Source organism: Opisthocomus hoazin, chromosome 6 (genome assembly GCF_030867145.1).
Source record: "Opisthocomus hoazin isolate bOpiHoa1 chromosome 6, bOpiHoa1.hap1, whole genome shotgun sequence".
Lineage (NCBI taxonomy): Eukaryota > Metazoa > Chordata > Aves > Opisthocomiformes > Opisthocomidae > Opisthocomus > Opisthocomus hoazin.
The window spans coordinates 29777590-29796483 of NC_134419.1; the positions used below are offsets into that span (position 1 = coordinate 29777590).

The following is an 18894-nucleotide window of genomic DNA, read 5'->3' on the forward strand; positions in this document are numbered from 1 at the left end:
TCCCTCTAGCAGGGAGCAAGAACAACCATCCGGGAGCAGTAACCTCTTTCATCAGCACAGCTGGATCCAGAGGAAGACACTCAGCCCGGATCCCAGGTGGGTGCCACCCCTGACAAGGCTTTGCCACAGGGACCAAAATATCTTTACTGACAAGAAAGATGAAGATGCCCTTCCTCCTCAGCACATGTGCTTTGCACAGCTTTGTGGGCACACAGATAAAAAAGTCAAAAGGTTATGAAAATACTTTGTGAAGACTGGTGTAAGGAAAAACTCCATTAACTTGCTGGCCAACAGTGATTTCTGAGGACCTCACTCGTGCTTTCTAAACTCCAGAGACTGGCAGTACTGTCAACATCAGTAGTTAGCTAGGAAGAACTGACATTTAACACAGTAAAAGTAAATTCTGAGGTGGAGATAAAGAACAACTGTATAGTATTTTTATACTGCATGTCAAGAGGTGGTGTAGTTCGACACGTGGCCAGGCTGTAGAGAGACGCAGCATGTAATACTACCTTTAACGAAGATCTCCGCACATGAAAGTTCCCCAGTCACCGACGCACAGCAGCACTTTTGGTCCTACCGACCGGCTAAGGCCGGCAGCTGGGCTCTGCAAACACCACCTCCCTCCAGCAGCCCACATGCTGCGCGCCGCAAACGCAGCAGCGGGAACTTTGCGAGACAGCGCGTCAAGTCCGCGTTTACCTCAGGAGAGCTTCAGACCCACCGCCCGTCAAAAGCACCACCTGAACCGCTGGGTTTAATTTTAATTTATCTTTAATTTTTAAGAAAAAAATACTAATAGCCACACAAGCATCAGGACGGCACGAAGCGTAAGCAATGGCAGGAGCACCATTAACCGACCAGACCCAGAACCAGCACAATAATTAGGATTTGGGGCTTGAAACACCAGTTTTTTATTCCCCAGACGGCGGTTAACACCCCCCCCCAACACACACGCACGGGGCACACGAACGCGCTCGCAGCGGAGTTGCGGCGGCTTCCCCGCAAGCCCAGGACGCTGCCGTGCCAGGGCCCGCCTCGCCGCCCCCGCGGCGGGCACCGGGGAGGGCACCGAGCCGCCCCCCCCCCATCACCTCACACATCCCCGCTCGCAGCCGCGCTCCCCCCCGCCGCCACGGGGGCGCGGCGCTGCGGGGGGGGGAGGGGAAGAGGGGTGTCGCGCGCGGCGACCGTTGGCAGCGCGGCGGGAGCGGCCGCCGCCGGGGCAGGGCGCTGAGGGGGGCGTCGCGCCCGCCGCCTCACCTGGAGACGCAGTTCTCCAGCACCGAGCTCTTGCCGGCGCTCTGCCCGCCCACCACCGCGATCTGCGGCAGGTCGAGCAGGCAGCTCTGGCCCAGCGCCGCGAAGGCGTCCTGCAGCCGGTTGACGAGCGGGATGAGCCCCTCCATCCCGCCGCCGCCGCCGCCGCTGACAGGTAACGGCCGGCGCACTGCGCATGCGTCCCGCCCCCGAGCCTGGGGGCGGGGTCTCCGCGGAAAGGCCCCGCCCCCGTCCGGTGCGGGTCCCGGTGCGGGCGGGCAGGGCTGCGGTGCGGTACCGAACCGGGGTAGCACGGGGAGCTGGGTCCCGGCCTTCAGCGCTTCCCGGGCGGGGTTGCCTCGGAGCCGTCCCCAGCTCCTCCCGGCGCCCACCCGCGATGGGGGCGGGAGCGGGGGCCGGCCCCGCAGCACACGAGGGGCCCTGGCAGACGGCCCCGGCGCTCAGCCACGGGATCACCGGGTCACGGCAGGCCCGAGCAGCCGGGCCCGGCGGGGCTGGCGGCAGCGAGCGGCTCGGGAGCGCCCTGGGAAGCGGTAACAAGGTCCGCGCCACGCCATTGCGGGGGGTTCAGTTAAAAGTGCACACTGAGGCTGAGCCGAAAGCTCCGGCGAACAACAGAGGTGAGGTTTGTCTGTGATTATCGGCAGCGATCACGACACAAAAATGTCTGAAACATCGGCTTTGGAGTCCTGCAGTGACAGAAGTTCTCTGCGTGGAGCCAGACACCGGCCTCGCTCGGCGTGAAAACAACAGGGACCTGCGACCATCCCGTGGGCCAACGGACACCAAAGAGCTGGAGGATTATCAAAGCTTCTTGGCTGGAGCTCTCAATAAGTGTAAGAAAATGACTCTGTACAACAGACTGACTTCTAACTCTGCAAACAAACAAACAGTTTGCTCTAGTTCGGGCTAAAAAGTTTACCGTTTGCGTAACACGGAGACGACTTCTCTGGCAGTGGCTTTGCCGCTGCGGTTGGATCACCTCCCCAGCATCGCAGCCTCTGGGAAAACCCTGGCCATCATTTCTGTCGAGATGAGGCCTGGGGGTTATTGACATAATTATACCAATTAGCAGCATGATTTATTTTTTTTTCCCCGTACTCCTGAGTGAGTGCGCAATGCCAGGAGGCACTGGAGCGCCTGGCCCTCCTCCAGCTCATGGGTTTCTACGGAGGCTGGAAGTCGGGAAGCACAGTATCGTATTCTGGCCAAATCCACCCTGGCTGAGCACTTCATGCTGCCCCAGTGAAGTAATTAAGATCAGTAGGAAAGCAGCCTGGTGATAGCACCACATCTCCCCAAGAGAGAGCAAAGATTTAAAAAGGCAGGATGCCTTGGGAGCAACGCTATGCGCACCTTCAAATCGATAATCTCGGAACCATCCCTTCCATCAGGTCTTTAAATTAATCTTTCTTTGCTTCCACAGTTAAAAGAAAATGAGAAAATGGCTATGATGAGGAAAAGTTTGCTTTATCCCCCCAAGTCTGGGGAGTTTCCAAACCAAACGTTTTGTCTGTTGAAGCTGAGTTAAACCCGCTAAGTGACCACACTCACCCCGCGAATTCCATCACTTTAAAAAGCTCTGCTTTCCACCCAAAAAAGCCACAGATAGCCAAGCATAGATTTCCCACCTCCTGGAAAAAGCGGGAACATTTTCATTACTCATGTCCATGTTATCACAAGGGTGCTTATTTTTTCCCACAGCTCCAAGAGCGCAGAGAAGAGAGGAAGGGCACCCAAGCATATCTTCAGGTCCTTGCTTTTTCTAGCTGGCTTGTCCAGACAGCTTGCTCCAAATCCCTGTGCAGAGCCCAGCCTGGCTTTATCGAGATTCAGAGTGGCTAAATTAAAGGAAACGGGGGCAGTACTAGCAGAAACCATTGCAAAGCTTTTTGTAATGACTAACCCTGAAAAAAAAGACCCAAACCAGTGTCAGAGGGCCATGCAAGAAACCATTTTCCCAGAGTGCACCGGGTGCAATCTCCAAGAGCACAGCGGCAGCGCAGAGCTGCGTTGCTCACTGGTGAGCCAGCCAAACACGCTCTATTTTTACCCTGCACTCAGTTGTGCCCCTCGGTATTTATCGTTTCCTTTTGCCACGTGCCAGGCTCGACAAGGAGAGCAGACCTTCGCTGACCACCCCTCGCTAGCACAGCGGGAAGGGTGCCCTGCTCCGCAGGGTGACAGGCCAGGCCCCCAGGCACTGCTGTCCCCGTCAGCTCCCTTCCAGATGTCACCAGCTCCGGCACAGCCTGCCTGGGGCCTCCAGCCCTGCCGAAGCCTCCAGCATATTTCAGATCAAGCCTACAGATAGCAAGTTTGTCCTGCCCTGAGTTCCAGAAAGATAGATGGCAAAAATAGGTGGCAAAAATAGGCTGGTTTCAGGGTGCAGCCGTAGCATTTGAGCCCATAAACTTACCCACAGACAATTCCTAACCAGGCAGCGTGACGTTAAGACTGAGGACATTTGGATCAGGTCCCCAGGCTGCTTTATAAATGCACACTGGTACAATTCCCTTCATGAAAAACGAGTTATATATAAAATACATTTGCAGATGCCTGCAGTGAAGAGCCAGGCATGCCTCCCTGCCAGGAGAGCAGGCAGGACCCCGAGGGGAGCAGAGCACAGTCGAGACTGTGTCCTCCCCCCCCCCAGGGAAGCATTTAGAAGAGCCAGGCTCCTTCACACACGGTCGTCTTCTCCCCAGGGACCTTCCCCACCTCCTGCTTGTTTCAGACACAAACCCGGAGCCCTGCAGAGCTTTCAGGCAGCTGAAGGAGGTGTGGGCACGGAGCCCCAGCACAGGGGAGCTCCCGGATTCTCAGCAGCGCCTGGCTCTGCAGTGCTGGCATGACCCCGCATATCTGCCAGCGGGAGAGCTCAGACCTTGAAGCTGCAATAGAATTAAAGCTAACGAAAGCAAGCCGGGTGGCTGCAGAGCTGTGATGAGATGTATCGGCTGCAGCATTTGCCAGCGTAAGGAGGAGCTTTCTGCCTCTCCCCTGCAGCCCGTGGCATTGGTGACTCACAGACCGCAGGACAGTGACACCTCAGGCCCTGCCCCGTCTGGCGTGGTGGCCTCTCTCCTGCCCCGCGACCTCCAGCTGCATCCTTTGGTCGGGTGCATCCAAATGCTGGGTAGAAAGAGGCCACCGTGCTGCAATGTAGCCCGCAGAGATGTTTCCCTGCAGCCCTGAGCACCGCAGGAAAGAGATGCACTCCCTCACTGCAGCCCTGGCAGCACGCCTGCTTCCTTGGTCACAAAGTCAGACAAGCCAAGTGCTTCCCCCAAAAGAAGAATTCATGGAAAAATCACTTCCCGGGCGCTTCTACCCTCCGGGACGTGGCTGTTGCAGCCCTTACTGTGCAGTGACGCTGCCATGCCCGGGCAGCAGCAGCATCCCCAGTCAGCGGGGCCAGGCTCACCCCGGCAGAGCTCTCCCCAGCTGGAGGGAATCAGCCTTCGCACTCAGTCCCTGCAGCTTTTATTACTGCAAAATCTCTTCCAGCTGCTTGATGTACTTTCAGCTGGTGACAGCATGTCCCCCATCCACCTCCACCGTCTTCCCGAGAGCCCAGCCTCTTCCAGTCCTTCTGCAGAGCCGGGATCTGAGCTGTGACACCGAAGGAGGTTACACCATATGGGGTATACGTGGGGCACCCCACTGCTGCCTGCCTCGTAGCATCACTGTCCTGCCAGCTGCCTGGCCGGCCACAGAGTTACCCCAGGCCAAGCCATCCCCACTGCTCTGGATCACAAACTCCACCAACTCCCACTGCCTCGCTCGCTGGAGCGGCGGCAGGACACGTATGTGATGCTCCGAGAGGGATCCAGGCTGCACCAGACCAGAGCATCCCCAGCTAGTGATGAGTTACGCGGCCATATCTTTTTGTGCTGGGAAATCCAGAATGGAATAAAGTCAACATCTCAAAGCCAGCGGAGGTTGCTAAGTGACGGCAGCGCTTGTTTCCATCCCGCCGCTTGCAGCGAGCCTACGCTGTGAAGGAAGGAAGCGAGGAGTAAGGGATGTAAACACGAGTATATTGCCAAAACACTCAGCAGAAACACAGTTGCCAAACATACACGTTTTAGCTGCATGTTTTGGCTGCCAGGAGATAAATATTTACTACACATCAATTATTCCAGCCTCGGAGCGTTTTACCAGCCTCGGATTTCAGGTATTTGCAGCACTCGTGAATTTGCCTATTTTCCAGCTGAAATGTGTTTCCAGACCAAACATGCAGGGCTGTCAGTAGCTGCAAGGACAGCTGCAATGAACTGAGATCTCATCCTTACGTTGTTTCTAATAGATGGCTTTTGTTTTTCCACCAGGATGTGGCATCATCCAGCCATTAGGAAGCACAACAGAAAGGCAGAACCGGGCAATGGAGGGATGAACACAGCCTTTGTATGAGCTCCTGGGGAAGAAAGGAGATGGTGACACAAACCTATGTCATTGGAATTATGTTGAGAATTGAAAACTAAGTTAAAAATAGACTAAATGCAGCACTGCTGATCCAGTTGAGAAAGTTGTCATTGCTAAGATGGATGGATAATAGACACCTTTCAGAAAAGTCCTCACCACAGAGGACCTTTAGAAACTAACTGCATGGGGGCAGGCAGACTTCCACCCAGCTCGACCTCCAGCCTCGTCTCTCCCATTGACCAGCAACCATGAGCTGCCCCGAACAAGCCACGGCACAGAGGAGCAACCAGGTGGTGAGCAACATACCACAGGCACGTGCCCAGGCTGCCTTCCTTTATCTGAGGCAGGGAGCAGGCCAGCTCTGCTCCCCAGCACCTGGGAACCATCACCAGCACTTCTTTAAAAAAAGCATCTGCTCCCTCTGCCTAGAAGTGGGCCAACCACTAGGGAGAAAGTAGGGCAACGGTTTGTCCCTCTGTGTGAAGGGGAATAAGGCAGGGAGCATCTGAGAAAAGATCCGAAAAGAACAGTTTCCAAAGCAGATCCTGCTGGCAAATTAAAATTAAAAATACAGCGAGACAGCCACTGATTGGAGGGATATGCTTGCTCTTGGCACAGCTGCCGTAGTGCCTCCGAGGCATCAACAGCCCCCCGCCTCCTGCATCGGCATGGTGGCTGTGGTCCCCACCGGTTCGGGGGGTGAGAGCCCTTGCGGCGCTCTTTCCATGGCCCCCACCAGGCTGGGGAACTGCACACCCTCTAGCTCATGCACCCTCTCACTCGGCTTTCTAAACAAAACTGGATTTTCCGCAGGTGCAGGAGAGCTGAGGAAGGACAGGGCAACGAGTGGCAGCCCACCAACACCCTGGCAGGACAGGACAGCCGGCAGGGAGCCTGCCCGGCGAGAGGCACCGGCAGGCACACGAGCTACACAGCCAGCACCATGGCTCCGGCAGCGATGCTGAGATGTGACTGCTGTTGCCTCCGCGCCGATCAGATCGTGCCTGGAGCTGCTTCTGGTGGGTCGTTGTCACTCCTGGGCTGTGGAAGGGTGGCTGGGGAACTGACAAACGATGTCCTCGCTCAATGTGCCAGCAGCAGAAGGGAGCATGGGGCAAGGGTGTGGGGTCAGTGGTGAAGCATCGTGGTGCCTAACAGGTTGTCCCTTGGATTGCCAACGTGCCCCAGTGTCTGAACGCCAGTCATTTTAGTACTATGTCTCAAACCCATTTTGGTACCAGCTGTTGCAGGGGAGAAAGGAAAGCCCCCCTGACCCCCTCAATGAATTCTGATGAATGAGGGAGCACTGGTGGGTCAGCTGCTCTGTAACCAACCAGGACTCACAGGTCAGCCCTTCAGCTAAACCTCACAGGCAGGAACTGGGCTTTGAAACCTTCAGAAGAGACAAACTAAGCCGCCTCGGCAGGAATGAGGTGCCGTGGGAACACCCCGATGGGTATTTTCCTGCTGCCCTTGCATTCTGCAGGAGGGCTGACCTGCGCCAGCTGGGTGAGCAGGTTGGTGTGCCCAGGGGCCCGAGCACAGGGCTGGGAGAAGCAGCGTTGGGGGCCCAGGGGGTTACAGGTCCCAGCTCACAGTGGCGATGGCTGGAGAGACGCAGAACAGGGGGCAGGCACATGGTGGGGTCCAGTCTGGGGAAGGCGAGTGGGAGGAGGCAGTGGGGGACAAAGGGCAGCTGCCTGCCCCCAGGACATGCCCTTGAGGAGTGGAGGTGACCATACCTTTTCCAGGGGTGCTGGGCACTCCAGAAATCAGCCTAGCAAAGCACTGCAGGCCTCGGAGCAGCCCTGAGCACTTTATTTTCACAGCCCTCGGCCCACACAAGCGCATCCACGACCAGGCTTGGGGCAAGGCTGGAGCTCTGCGCAGACCGCAGTGACCAGGGGTGCTGGAGATGCAGGAAGAGCCAGCATCGGAGAGAAGAAGCGTTGCTGGAGATGGTCAGAGCCATGTTTGTCCCACAACAGGAAAGCAATAGAGAAAGAGCCAAACACGCAGTCCTGCCAGACCCGCAGCACCTTCCTCCCCTCACCACCCCATCGCTGCCCAACCCCTCACAACCCCAGGCCCCGTCCCCGGAAGCCAGGCTGCAGGGACCACCCCTCCGCACCAGTCCCGTCCTTCAGGCAGACCCCGGCCTCCACCAGCCCCCCCAGGGTCAGCAATCCCAGCCACGGGCACCCCTCCACTGCGGGGCCGCAGCACCCACATGGGGACACCTCTCTCGCTCAAGGAGCATCAAGGCCCCCGTCAAAGGATCTCGACGGCCTGCAGCATGTCTGCCAGCACATACGAGCTGTCCCAGGGGCGCCCAGGCTGCCGCAGGGACCTCTCCAGCACCCGGGCACGTGCCCCCAGCTCGGTGGGGTCCTGCCGACCCTCAGGGCTGGGCTGGCAGAACAGGATCTCGTTGACCTCCCCGTCAATACGGCGCGCGTAGAGCAGCGGGAAGACCTCCCCGAGGGTGGCCAGGACAGACTCCTTCAGCCGGGCGTCACGGCACACCAAGTTGAGCACGAAGACTCCTGCGGCAGGGTGAGAGGGATGGGAGTTCAGACCAGCTGGTGTATACCACCCTGCTCCCTGCCTCTCCGGGAACGCAGCCGAATCGGTGCCACCCTGGTGCAAACGTCTCCTCCATGGCAGCACAAGGAGTACCGGCGTCCTCCCCCGCTGCCCTTGGCTCAGCTCCACATCCCTACCATCACACGGGTCGTGGGTGGCCACGCGACCCGTTCCCAGGTACCACCTACACCTCCTGCCTTCATGCAACCTTTCTTGGCCCCCTCGGGATGTCTCAGCCTGCTGGACCCAGCAGCACCGCGGGCCACCTGCTCCACCCTGCTCCCTGCTGTCACAACACCCACAGAAACACCCGGATCTGGGACCCATCAGGAGCGGTGGATGCCACGCAACAGTCCTGGCAGCGGCCGCTGTTCTCCGGGATGAGAAACGACAGCACAGCCCCATTACTCGAACCCTGCATAGGATCGACCAGCCTGGCCACAGGAAGACGGCCGGATCTCCCCTCCTACCTTCTGGCTTGAGGATGGTTTTAACTTTCTGCAAAAAGGCCTTTTCCACGAAGGCTGGGGGTGGGCAGCTCATCCCCACCGTGAGGTCTTTGCTGTCCACATCGAACATGATGGCATCGTACTGGGCCGGGGCTGCGGGAGGGAGCGCGGAGACTTGTTGTCCCACAGGAGAGAGAAGAGCCATGCACGGTGGGAAGGCAACGAATGGGGTGGTCAAGACATCCTCTCTGCCACTTTATGGCTGCTTCGCTCTCCTGGGGTTTCTCTTTTCAAATGAAACCCAGGGCAGCAGCCCTTGGCACTGGGGAAGGCAGCAAATCCAAGGTCCCCTGCACACGTCGGCAAGGAGACGCCTGTGAGCTGCAGAGACCTGGTGAGGCTGGAGCTTGTGACACACAGCAGGAGATGGGCAGGGACAGGAAGCAAAGGGTGAAAGCAGCCCAGGACTCCGATCCCCACCATGTCACCCACTGGGCTCAACGGGGCGCCCAGGATGCCCCACGACATTGTACCTTCAGCCGCCAGCTTTGCTACGTAGTCCAGGCCATCAGAGACGTGCACCCGCATCCGGTTGCCCTGGGCGAAGCCAAACCAGCGCGTGGCCACCTCCAGCATGGAGGGGTCGATCTCCACCACAGCCACACAGGCCTGCGAGAAGTAGTCGTGGACAAAGAGGGGCAGGCTGCCCCCGCCGAGCCCCACCACCAGCACTGCCAGCAGGGCTCCTGCCAATGGAGAGCACCCAGTGAGCCACCAGCATGGCCACGCTCCCACTGCCCGGCCCACCCGCCAGCCCCAGACCACTTCGGGAAGGGCATATGGGGCACCTCAGCCAGGAAAGCCCTTCCCCAAGGAGCTGGGGCATGGGGACACACAGGCACCTGCCCCCAGCACGGCCTCCCACTGCCAGCCTCGTCACCTGGGAGGGGATCGGGGCCCCCCAGCAGGCAGAGCCCCGCGACCATGGCTTTGTGGTGCTCACAGCACAGGTAGCTCTTGTCGATGGCTGCAGGTGGCTCAGCAGCGCTGGGTTTCTTCTTGTCCTTCCGCCGTTTCTTCTGGCCTGAACGACAGGAGGCATCAGCTGGTAAGGCAAGGTGGGAGACAGGGGTGCTTTCTGGGGACTAGCCACCCCCAGCCCCTGTGCCACCCATGAGGCAGACAGCAGGGGATAAAAACGCTTCCAGAGTCACTCCAGGACAAGGCAGGCAGGTCCCAGTGGGACTTTTATCCTCCTCCTGTATCAATGTCACTCTCTGCTACGCCAAAAAGTCACCCTTGGCCCCTGCGCCTTCCCCACCTGCCCCACGTACCTGGGAGAGGCGCAGGGGCCAGGAGCCGAGCCTCCGACTGCACCACGTTCCTGTTGCGGAGGAAGATGAGGCGGCGGAAGTAGCAGGTGCCGTCCCCCTTCACGTCCTCCACGACGTACTCCCCGCTCAGGGTGCTGGTGTCGCGGTGCTGCACCGTCCGCACCCCGATGTCCCCTCCAACGGACAGGAAGGGCACCTGCAGAGAGGACGGGGACCGGTGCAAAGAAGGAAAGGCTACAGGAACAGACCAGGCCCTGGCAATCCCGCTGCCCTGACCGCAGCGGGACGGAGTGGACACGTTGCAGGAGCAGCAGGTTGTGCTGTAGGCAGCCACAGGGCAGCTGGGGACCAGTGCATGGGACACCAGGTTCCCCCCCTGCCCTGTACACGTACGTTGGGGTACGGTGAACGAACACCCCGAGACTTCTTGCAAAGGCTCAGGTTTGGGGAGTTGGGGCAGGAAGGAGACAGAAGAGACAGGAGAAGATAAAGCTGGGATTAAGAAGGGGCCAGATGCTCTTAGGGTTTCGGGATGCGTGGTTCTCTGAGGATGCTGGGTTTTGGAGGGCAAGGACTTCACAGCGGATGCTGGGTTTTGGAGGGCAGGGACTTCGCAGCGGATGCTGGGTTTTGGAGGGCAGGGACTTCGCACTGAACCCTGCCACACAGGCACCCCAAATCCTGCCTCCAAGCAAAGGCAGCCAGCTAGAGGGAAACTGAGAGGACCTACAACCGAGGCCAGCCTCCTCCCCGCCGCAGCAGCCAGGTCACGCACCGCAGCTCGATCTCCCTCGGAGAAGAGGGACTCGCTGCTGGTGGAGAGCCAGCCTGGCCCTGGTTTTGGGGAAGCTGAGCGAGGGGGCTGGGCAGTGGGGCTCACCTGCTGCCGGGCAGGGAGGCCCGGCGGGGCCAGCTCCATCACCTTCCCCGACAGCTCCGCCTGGATGCCGGCCATGCCCTCATAGTGCTGCTCCCTGTGCAGGGCCACGGTGACCAGGCGCCCAAAGCCCGCACTCGTGGCCAGCTGCCTCCGTCCTTCCTCCGTCCCAAAGAGCCACTCGGTTTCTCTGCCCTGTGGGACTGCAGAAGGGGCTGCCATCAGCCTGGGCCAGTCCTGGTCCCCCAGCAACCACCCTGGCCTTCAAGAGAGAAGCCGCAGGGAATGGCAAGACATCATGAGGGGGTAGCACTGCACACCCACAGCCGTGCTCTGCAACCATCGAGAGAGCCAGGACCTTCCTTATTTTGGACAGGCTCATGCGGGAGGCTGGAAAAGCCACATCTTGTAAGAAAGGGGTGTCCAGCAGCCTCACGACCCGTCTCTGGGCTGTGCTCAGCCCCAGCTCCACAGGCGCGCAGGGAGGGAACGGTGCTGCTGGCAGAGCCCGACGCGCCTTCATGAGGTGTAAGCGCGAAAGCGAAGCACAGCCCTGAGCAGCCTGGCCCTGGCAAGCCAGGACACCCGCACGGACCAGCGATGCCTTTCCAGCCGCGCCCGCTGCACCCTGGCTCCACGCAGCCACACGCCATGGCGGCTGCCACCGGCATCAAGGCAGGAACCACCACCCTGGAGGCCGGGCAGGCAGCGAGACGGGCAACCGCTCAGCCAGCAAGCTCTGCGCTAGCTCTCTGCTTGCACCAGCAGGTAAATACGTGTCCCACCATAAAGCCAGGACTAAAACATCAACCGAACCCCGCACAGGCGGGTTACTTCCCTCTCCAGCCCCCATTTCGGCAGGGCCAGGACCGCTGGCCAGTTTGCAGCTCCCGGCCCGAGCACTGTCGCACCGCCGGCAGGAGAGGCTGTACTCACTGATGAAGATGGCGAAGTGATTGTCCCGGGAAGGTTTCACCGAGGGACTGTCGACCACGTGCAGCGTGTAGCGAGGCCTCCCGCTCTCCCTGTCACACAGATCCAGGGAAAGCTGCTCCCCGCAGGGGGTTTTGCTCAGCTGGCTGCAGAGCAGGGCGTAATGCTGCCTGTCCTTCACCGCCGCCACCAGCTGCTCCGCACTCTCCACCCGCAGAGGCTTGTCCTGCTCCTCGGGGCAGATCTCCAGGATCTGCGACGCCGAGCCGGGGATCTTCCTGAACTTTGTCATGACGTAGACAAAGACGGGTAGGACAAACTGCTGTTTGTCCCCACTGCCGGCCACCTGATGGACACGCACGACCCAGCCTGCCTGTGAGAAGTACTCCACCGCTTTCTTCAGCACGTGGGCTTGAGCCAGGGAGACGCAGAGGTAACGCCCTCCGACCTGCAGGACCCGGCTGATCTCAGCAAACATCTTGTCCACCTTGGCTAGAGTGGCCTCCTCCTCATCGGCGAGGATGGCATCCAGCGTGCCTTTGTCCAGGACCACCTGGAAGTGGCCATCAGGGAAGTCCATCTGAAGCACGTCCATCACCAGGTAGCTCATCTTGGGCCTCTTGCTGCCGCTCCGCTCTCGCATCTGACGGACGACGGCGTCGCTGATGTCGATGTTCACCACGTCTTTGCACAGCCCCAGGTCGTACATCTGCTCGCTCAGCTCCGAGTTCCCGCAGCCCACCACCAGCACCTGCGCAGCGGCACAAGAGCGGCGGGACGGTGAGACTGCCCGGGAAACGCGCTCCGGAGTGTTCCGCCAGCAAAAATCCGTGGAAACCACACCGGCAGAACCCCCACCCCGAGGGAAGGCTTCCACGCAGAAAAGCCACCCGGGAACCGCCGCGACGCATCTGCTGCGCCTCGTCTGGGGACGACGCGGATGTTTTAGTCCCCGGGCAACCGGGGGTCTCTGCTGTCCTCTCGCCACGGCACACCGGGGGCGAAGCATCGCCTGTCTCCGCGCACGGCCTCCGGTTTGAGCCTGGCCCCCGGTTTAAGCCCAACCCCCGGGCGCCGAGTCCCAGAAGCGGCTCACCCACCTTGTCGCGGGGCCGGACGTACTTGTGCAAGACCGGGCACAGCTCCGGGAAGGCCCCGTACCACTCGAAGGGCCGCTGCCCGCGCTGCCGGAAGAACCGGTCCCAGTACCGGGCCGAGCCGAACTCCCCGGGGCTCCGCGGCAGCAGCTCCATGGCCGCGCCGCGCTGCGCGCTGACCGCATCCGGCTGCGCCGGCGAGACCCGTGGAGCCCATTGGGCGAGCCGGCCCCGCAGCCGATTGGCCGCCTCTCCCCGCGGCCGCTTCCCATTGGCTCGCCGCTCCGCTCGGCACTGCGGCGCCGCCTGCGGCCGCGGAGAGCACCGCCCCGGTCTCCGCGCTGGCCCGAGGCCCGGAGCCTTCGCAGCCACAGCGGCCCCGGCGATCCTTCCCCCCCCACACCCCAGACGCGCAGCACCCCTGGAGCAACAAACTGGGAGGGGACTGGCACCAGTGGGTTCACCGGGAGCAGCTTTAATGGCAGCCGGCCGGGGAGCGGAGCCGCGGCCCAGGGAGGCTAGCTGGGAGCAGAGCGGGGCTCTGTTGAGTCGTTCTGGAGAAAGAAGGCGGAGAGCTCTCGGAGCGCTCGGTAACGGTGCGAGATGGAGTTCTTCACCGCCTTGGGCAGCTCGGCGTAGCTGGAGGGGAGAGGAACCACGAGTCTCAGCAGCGGAGAGGCCACAGCGCGAATTCCCCCTCTGCTCACCGTCTCCTCGCAGCGACAGGCTGGCAAAGCCAGCGGCCCCCACCCCGTAACCCACCACGCTCCAAGCCAGAAGGGTGCTTTCTCCCTGCCACCCTTCCGCGTGAGCAGGTTCCTCTCATGCACAGCCTCCACCCGGGCTCTCCTTATGTAAAGAGCCGTAGGTAAAACGCCACTTACGTCTGGTCGTAGCCATCCGGCTGAAAGCAGGGGTCCCAGCCAAAATCTCGGGGGCCTCTGGGCTCCACGATCCGCCCCTGCCACGAGACAGCGAAAAAGCCCCGTCAGTGTCGCAGCACCTCCCTCGCAGTCGCGTTTCAAACGCAGGCCGAGGAGCCACGCGCAGCCGTAGCTCACGCCGCGGCCAGCACGGGCTCGGCGCGTGGTGCTGTCCTTCCCACACCTCCCCAGGACGTAACCCAAATCACCAGCCCCAAACTCAGTGCTCCGTCACGCTGCGCTGCGCTGACAGCCCCTTTACCCCCCCCAGCCCAATTAACCGCGCTAACAACTGCACTCCGATACCACCCTGCCAGAGGGAGACGAGGGGGCCGAAGCGCCCGAGGCGCAGAGTTCGGTACGTAGCGCTTGGCAAAACGGCTGCAGCACTCAGCACCCACCGCCCACGCCCTCCCTCAGCCTCCTCCCAGCAAGCTCCGAGGGCATTCGGTGACCCAGGAGCCGCTAAAATTGTCCTCAACAGAGCCAACGCTGTTAGGAGATTGACATTACAGCCCCCCTCCCTCAGCATGTTCCCCTCCCCAGGCACAACACCTACGTGAGTCTGGCCTTTGAACAACTTCACAGGCTCCTCCGGGTTTCCAGTGCTGAATGCAAAGGTACAGAGAGCATAGGCAGATTTGTCTTCAAACCCAGCCAGCAGCTTGTAGAGGCCTGAGTGACACAGAAAGGACACTGGCATTACCCCCTTTCCCTTGGAGTGCCACACACCCACGCAGAGACGGATGGAGGGAGCATTCTGCATCACATCCACACGGGAGAGGAAGAACTACAGGAGGTGACAAAGCTCAGGCACATGGATGCGCTCGGCTGGGTCCCTCGTACGACTGAGGCCAGCACCTCAGATCTAACCCAGCATGAGCTCCAGGGCCCCGCTATTAATTTGGGAGCAGAAGCAAATGAGCATGCGGCACCAGAGAGGACTAAAGCCCACTCTGAATTAGCATGATTAATGCTCACGCTCGTGACACCAGAGCGGGATTTACAGTCACACTCTTAACGGTGGGATCAAAGGCAGTCACGGCACACCAGGGAGGTGAGCATTAGGGGAGAGGGGCTTGCACGGAAGCCAAAGGAGCAGCAGGTCTTCCAGGTCACACTGGTGACAGACAAGAAGCTCCCGGAAGCCTGCAGAGGCAAGAGTCTGGGAAGCCAGGGTTGATGCTGAAGCTACTGGGGGAAACAACACCCTGTGAAGAAAGGCACAGAACAGGCTCAAGGAGCGAACGCGCAGGGACAGCACTGGACAGACAGGAAAGGAACCAGCTACGTAACGGGCAGGGCAGTGGGCATGCACGCTCAGCAGAGCCCAGCACGGGCAGGGACCCATCTCATTTGGAAAGGACTGAGTTACGTGCAAGAGCAGCAACGCGGGAGGCAGTACCTTCTGGTTTGAGTTTTTCCAGGAACCATTTTCTGAAGGGGGAGAGGAAAGATTAATTTTTTATAGTATTTCTCAGAAATACAGCCACCCTTGAGACGTTGTTGCCTATATTTTCATAGCTCTTTGAATCCTTCTTGAATGTGCTGTGATATCACCTCATTCTGGGCTATTTACCAATAACGACAGACTTAGCTCTTAAACTGCATGGGACACAGTGACAACAGCAGCGGGGTATTTAATTCACTGCAGTACTTGGGTCTGCGTAGAAAACCACTTCTCACTCGTGAGCACTGACATGCCAAAATGCATTGCTCAGCTCAACTTGTTCACATCTTACACCCAGTTCTAGCACCAGCTTCACATATGTCTCTGCTTAGCTCAGCAGAGATAGCCTGGAAGAATTAATCGGACTAAGAGTTAATTCCAGGAGCTAAGGCAGTATTTTATTAGGGGAGTTACACTGTAATGTAATAATCTTGTTATCTGCTGGATTAAAGCAGTCTGTATCAGAACTTATAGGACTCTCATCCCAGAATCCTGTGGAAAGACACAGTGCCTTAACTATGCGGAGCCCGCTGCGGGGCCAGGTTCCCAAGCTGGCTGCAAGAGAAGGCACCGCAGATCGGCAGCCAGAGCCAATAATTCAGGTCTGCCTCTCCCGTCCCACACCGCGACTTACAGCGCAGCTCGAGGAGTTCAAGGCCAGCCCCTGGGGCGCAGGATGAAGCCGAGGACACACACCAGTAACCACCTCCCTGACCCTGTTGCTCCCGGTGTGTGAACAATCCCCCACAGAGCACGTCCTGCCAGCGTGCACTCCTAACTCTCAGACATGGAAGGTGAAGCAAGTGCCCAGCTACTTACATGTACGGTCCTGGAAGCCCCCCCAGGGCGTTGAAGCACAAGCAGGTATCCTCTACTATAACGGGTCCCTGAACCTACAGCAAAAGCCCGAGAGGTGGAAACATCAGACCTAGAGGAAGGCACTGCCTCCGACCCCATTTTCTTGCTCTGTTCTATTCTCACATTTCCACAATAACGGGAATGTCACAAAATCCACCAGAGTTCCTTGCCTCGGAGGCAATCCTTATCAGGCAGACATAACTAAATCCATGCTCTCCCCAGGCAGGCCGGAGTGGTTGAAGTGTGGTAGGGAAGATCTCACACGGAGAAAAACGAGAACACCCCCTGCTCTCCTGGGGAGCAGGAATGGTGGGAGGAGGAGGGGGAAAGCCTGCGTCCTGGAGGCACGCCTGCATGCTCCTCGGGTCTCAGTCCTCCCTTGATTCTTTTAACACACCCACCCCAGAGACAGCTCTGGAAGGCGATCCATCACCAGCTCTAGCTGACAGAAAGCTCGGTGTCCCGCAGCCGCTGGGGCCGGGCTGAAGGAGCTGTCACGTCCTCCTGCTGCTGGACGGACGCAGGAGGCCAGAGGCCCAGCAGCGGCACTGCCTACACACCGAGAAGCCACCATCACCCGGCCCGGGCAGAGACAGCCGGGTGACGGGAGCGCAGCGAGGCCAGGCCCGGCCCGGCCCCGGCCCTGACTTTCCTCGGGGCCCGGTCAGAAGCCCACCCCACCGCTCCGACCGGCGGAAAAGGGAAAGGAGAACGGCAGCGACCTGCCGGGCGGCTTCGCGGCACTTCTGCACGGAGATGTCGTCCGGCTCCCCCTGATACTCGGGCACTGCGGACACAAAGGGCCGGCGCTGAGGAGACGAGCGGGCCGGGCCGGGCCGCGCCGCCGCGTCGCCCCCCCGCCAACTTACGGTCGATTTTCCTCGCTACCAGCGCGTAGGGAGAAGAGTCCCCGAGGATCTGAGTGACCTGCGGGGGGGAAACCCGCCCGTCAGGCCCCGGGCCCGCCGGACCGGGCCGGGCCAGGCCAGGCCGCCGCGCGTTGCCAGGCAACCGCCCCCCCCCCCCACCTCCTCCAGCTTCTTGGCGTTGCCCGTCACGAACACCACGCTCCGCCGCGCCGGCGCCGCCATCCTCGCCCCAACTGCGCCTGCGCGCTGAGCGGCCAATCACCGCCGGCGTCGGCGCGGCGCCCGGCAACGCCCAGCCAATGGGAGAAAGGCTTTCCGCCGACGCCACCGAGGGAGGGCGCTTGCAGCTCGCCGGTGCGCGGCGCCGCCCGTGCGCATGCGCGGGCAGTCTCGCGAGAGGTGAGGGCCGCCATGGCGGCTGGGGGCCCCCGCCTCAGGCCGCGACCTCTGGCCGGCATCTGCGCCTCCCGCCACCGGATTGCCCCCGGGGGAGCGATCGGGTTTCGTCTTTGCGAAGGTGACGGCGGGACCGGCTGGCGGCCGTAGCGAAAACATGGGTGGGGAAGAGCTGGAGACGGTCCCTGCTCCCCAGCCGAAGGGCCCTGCCACGCACCCCCAGAAGCCTCTGCTTTGCAAGGGGACTCCCCGGGGGGGGGCTCAGCCTCCCGAGGTGGGAGGCCTCTCCCGGCCTGCATCCATCCCTGCACACCCCCCCACCCCCCCCCCAGCCCTCGGGGATCGCAGGGTCTCGCCGCATGTGTCACACCAGCAGGGCTGGGAGGAACTGGCCCTGCAGCAGGAACACGCGACTCCAGCCAAAACATGCCGTTCTCCCTGTAAAAAAAAGCAATCCTGTGGAAAACAGCAGCTAATGAAGAGGTCTGTCTTCTGCACAAAGAGGGAATGGATAAAACAGACCCTCCGCTTGGGTGAAGGAATTATTTTTGCTGTAAAATCTCCTTCGGGATGTCTCCCGAGTGAAAACCAACCCCAAAGCATGCAGACGCTGCTGGAAACAACAACCCTTTCCGCTCTCTGGAGCTCTCCCTGCCACCAGTCCAGGGTGGGACAGCACAGGCTGCAATATAAAGACCACGGCATCTTGAAGGAACATAGGGAGGACTGCTCTCTAACGTACCTGAGACCAGACATTGTTATGGTCTGTTCAGCCTTGGGGGAGGGAGGAAACAAAAATAAATATTAACCTTAAATTCTATGACTGCGAAGTTACTGACTAGGCCTGTTGACTTGCTGCTGCTGGTGCCTCTCACAGTCAGAGCTGGTCCCTTAAGAAGGTCTGTGCTGAGGACAGCCCCGGCGTTCAGTGACTTGAACCTGAAGCCATTCAACACCTAACCCTGGCCACCCAGGGAAGCACACTGAAGGCTGTGGCCATGGTAGCTTTCCCTGCCGTGCATCAAAGACAACTGCTTGCACCCCAGCCTCCTGGGAGATGCAGTGAAAGCAGTCCGGCAGCGCTGCTGAGGAAAGCCAGCTTTTCCAGTGCGAGAACCTGCGCTCAGCTGCCTGCAGTGGGCCTGGGCCAGGCCTGCTGGTGCCAAAGGACAAGTCCGAGGCAGGCACAAGACACAGATGGTCCAGGGTCAGGGGCACTCACCTTGCCACCTCACTTCCCATGGATCTGGGGCAGCTGGAAAAGTGTTTGTGCCTGTCTGAAGCAGCGCGCTGCTGGCATGGTGATAACGGAGCAGCAGTTCTCGGGGTGGTACACTGGTGCCTGTGCTGAGGAGTTCAATGCTACCTGGAAACTGTCCCTAAGGACATGCGGCTGACAGAGATCTGCCGAAC

The 18894-nt window shown here is 60.1% G+C and overlaps 3 protein-coding genes across 6 annotated transcripts in view; all 3 read right to left on the bottom strand.

Annotated features, from left to right (window-relative positions):
• Nucleotides 1-1442, bottom strand: part of DNM3 (dynamin 3) — a 183190-nt gene extending 181748 nt beyond the window's left edge. For all 3 annotated transcript variants that reach the window (XM_075422424.1, XM_075422423.1, XM_075422422.1), the window contains exon 1: nucleotides 1264-1442. In XM_075422424.1, coding sequence (XP_075278539.1) covers nucleotides 1264-1409 — 146 coding nt within the window. In that variant the 5' untranslated portion in view covers nucleotides 1410-1442. The remainder of the gene's footprint in view (nucleotides 1-1263) is intronic.
• A 6067-nt stretch (nucleotides 1443-7509) lies between these two features.
• Nucleotides 7510-13201, bottom strand: METTL13 (methyltransferase 13, eEF1A N-terminus and K55). Of its 2 annotated transcripts, none has more exons than XM_075422426.1 (8): nucleotides 12989-13201; nucleotides 11892-12639; nucleotides 10959-11158; nucleotides 10079-10274; nucleotides 9685-9849; nucleotides 9278-9490; nucleotides 8766-8897; nucleotides 7510-8255 (listed from the first exon to the last, which is right to left on the bottom strand). In XM_075422426.1, the coding sequence occupies exons 1-8, from the start codon at nucleotides 13139-13141 to the stop codon at nucleotides 7981-7983; spliced, it is 2082 nt and encodes a 693-aa protein (XP_075278541.1). In that variant the 5' UTR covers nucleotides 13142-13201; the 3' UTR covers nucleotides 7510-7980. The 2 variants fall into 2 exon arrangements, with proteins under 2 accessions (XP_075278541.1, XP_075278542.1); XM_075422427.1 differs by having other exon boundaries at nucleotides 9685-9828; nucleotides 12989-13199.
• A 239-nt stretch (nucleotides 13202-13440) lies between these two features.
• ITPA (inosine triphosphatase) lies at nucleotides 13441-17319 on the bottom strand. Its single transcript, XM_075422428.1, has 8 exons — nucleotides 17245-17319; nucleotides 17086-17143; nucleotides 16939-17003; nucleotides 16178-16251; nucleotides 15314-15345; nucleotides 14468-14583; nucleotides 13870-13946; nucleotides 13441-13624 (listed from the first exon to the last, which is right to left on the bottom strand). The coding sequence occupies exons 1-8, from the start codon at nucleotides 17305-17307 to the stop codon at nucleotides 13504-13506; spliced, it is 606 nt and encodes a 201-aa protein (XP_075278543.1). The 5' UTR covers nucleotides 17308-17319; the 3' UTR covers nucleotides 13441-13503.
• Between the last annotated feature and the right edge of the window lie 1575 nt (nucleotides 17320-18894).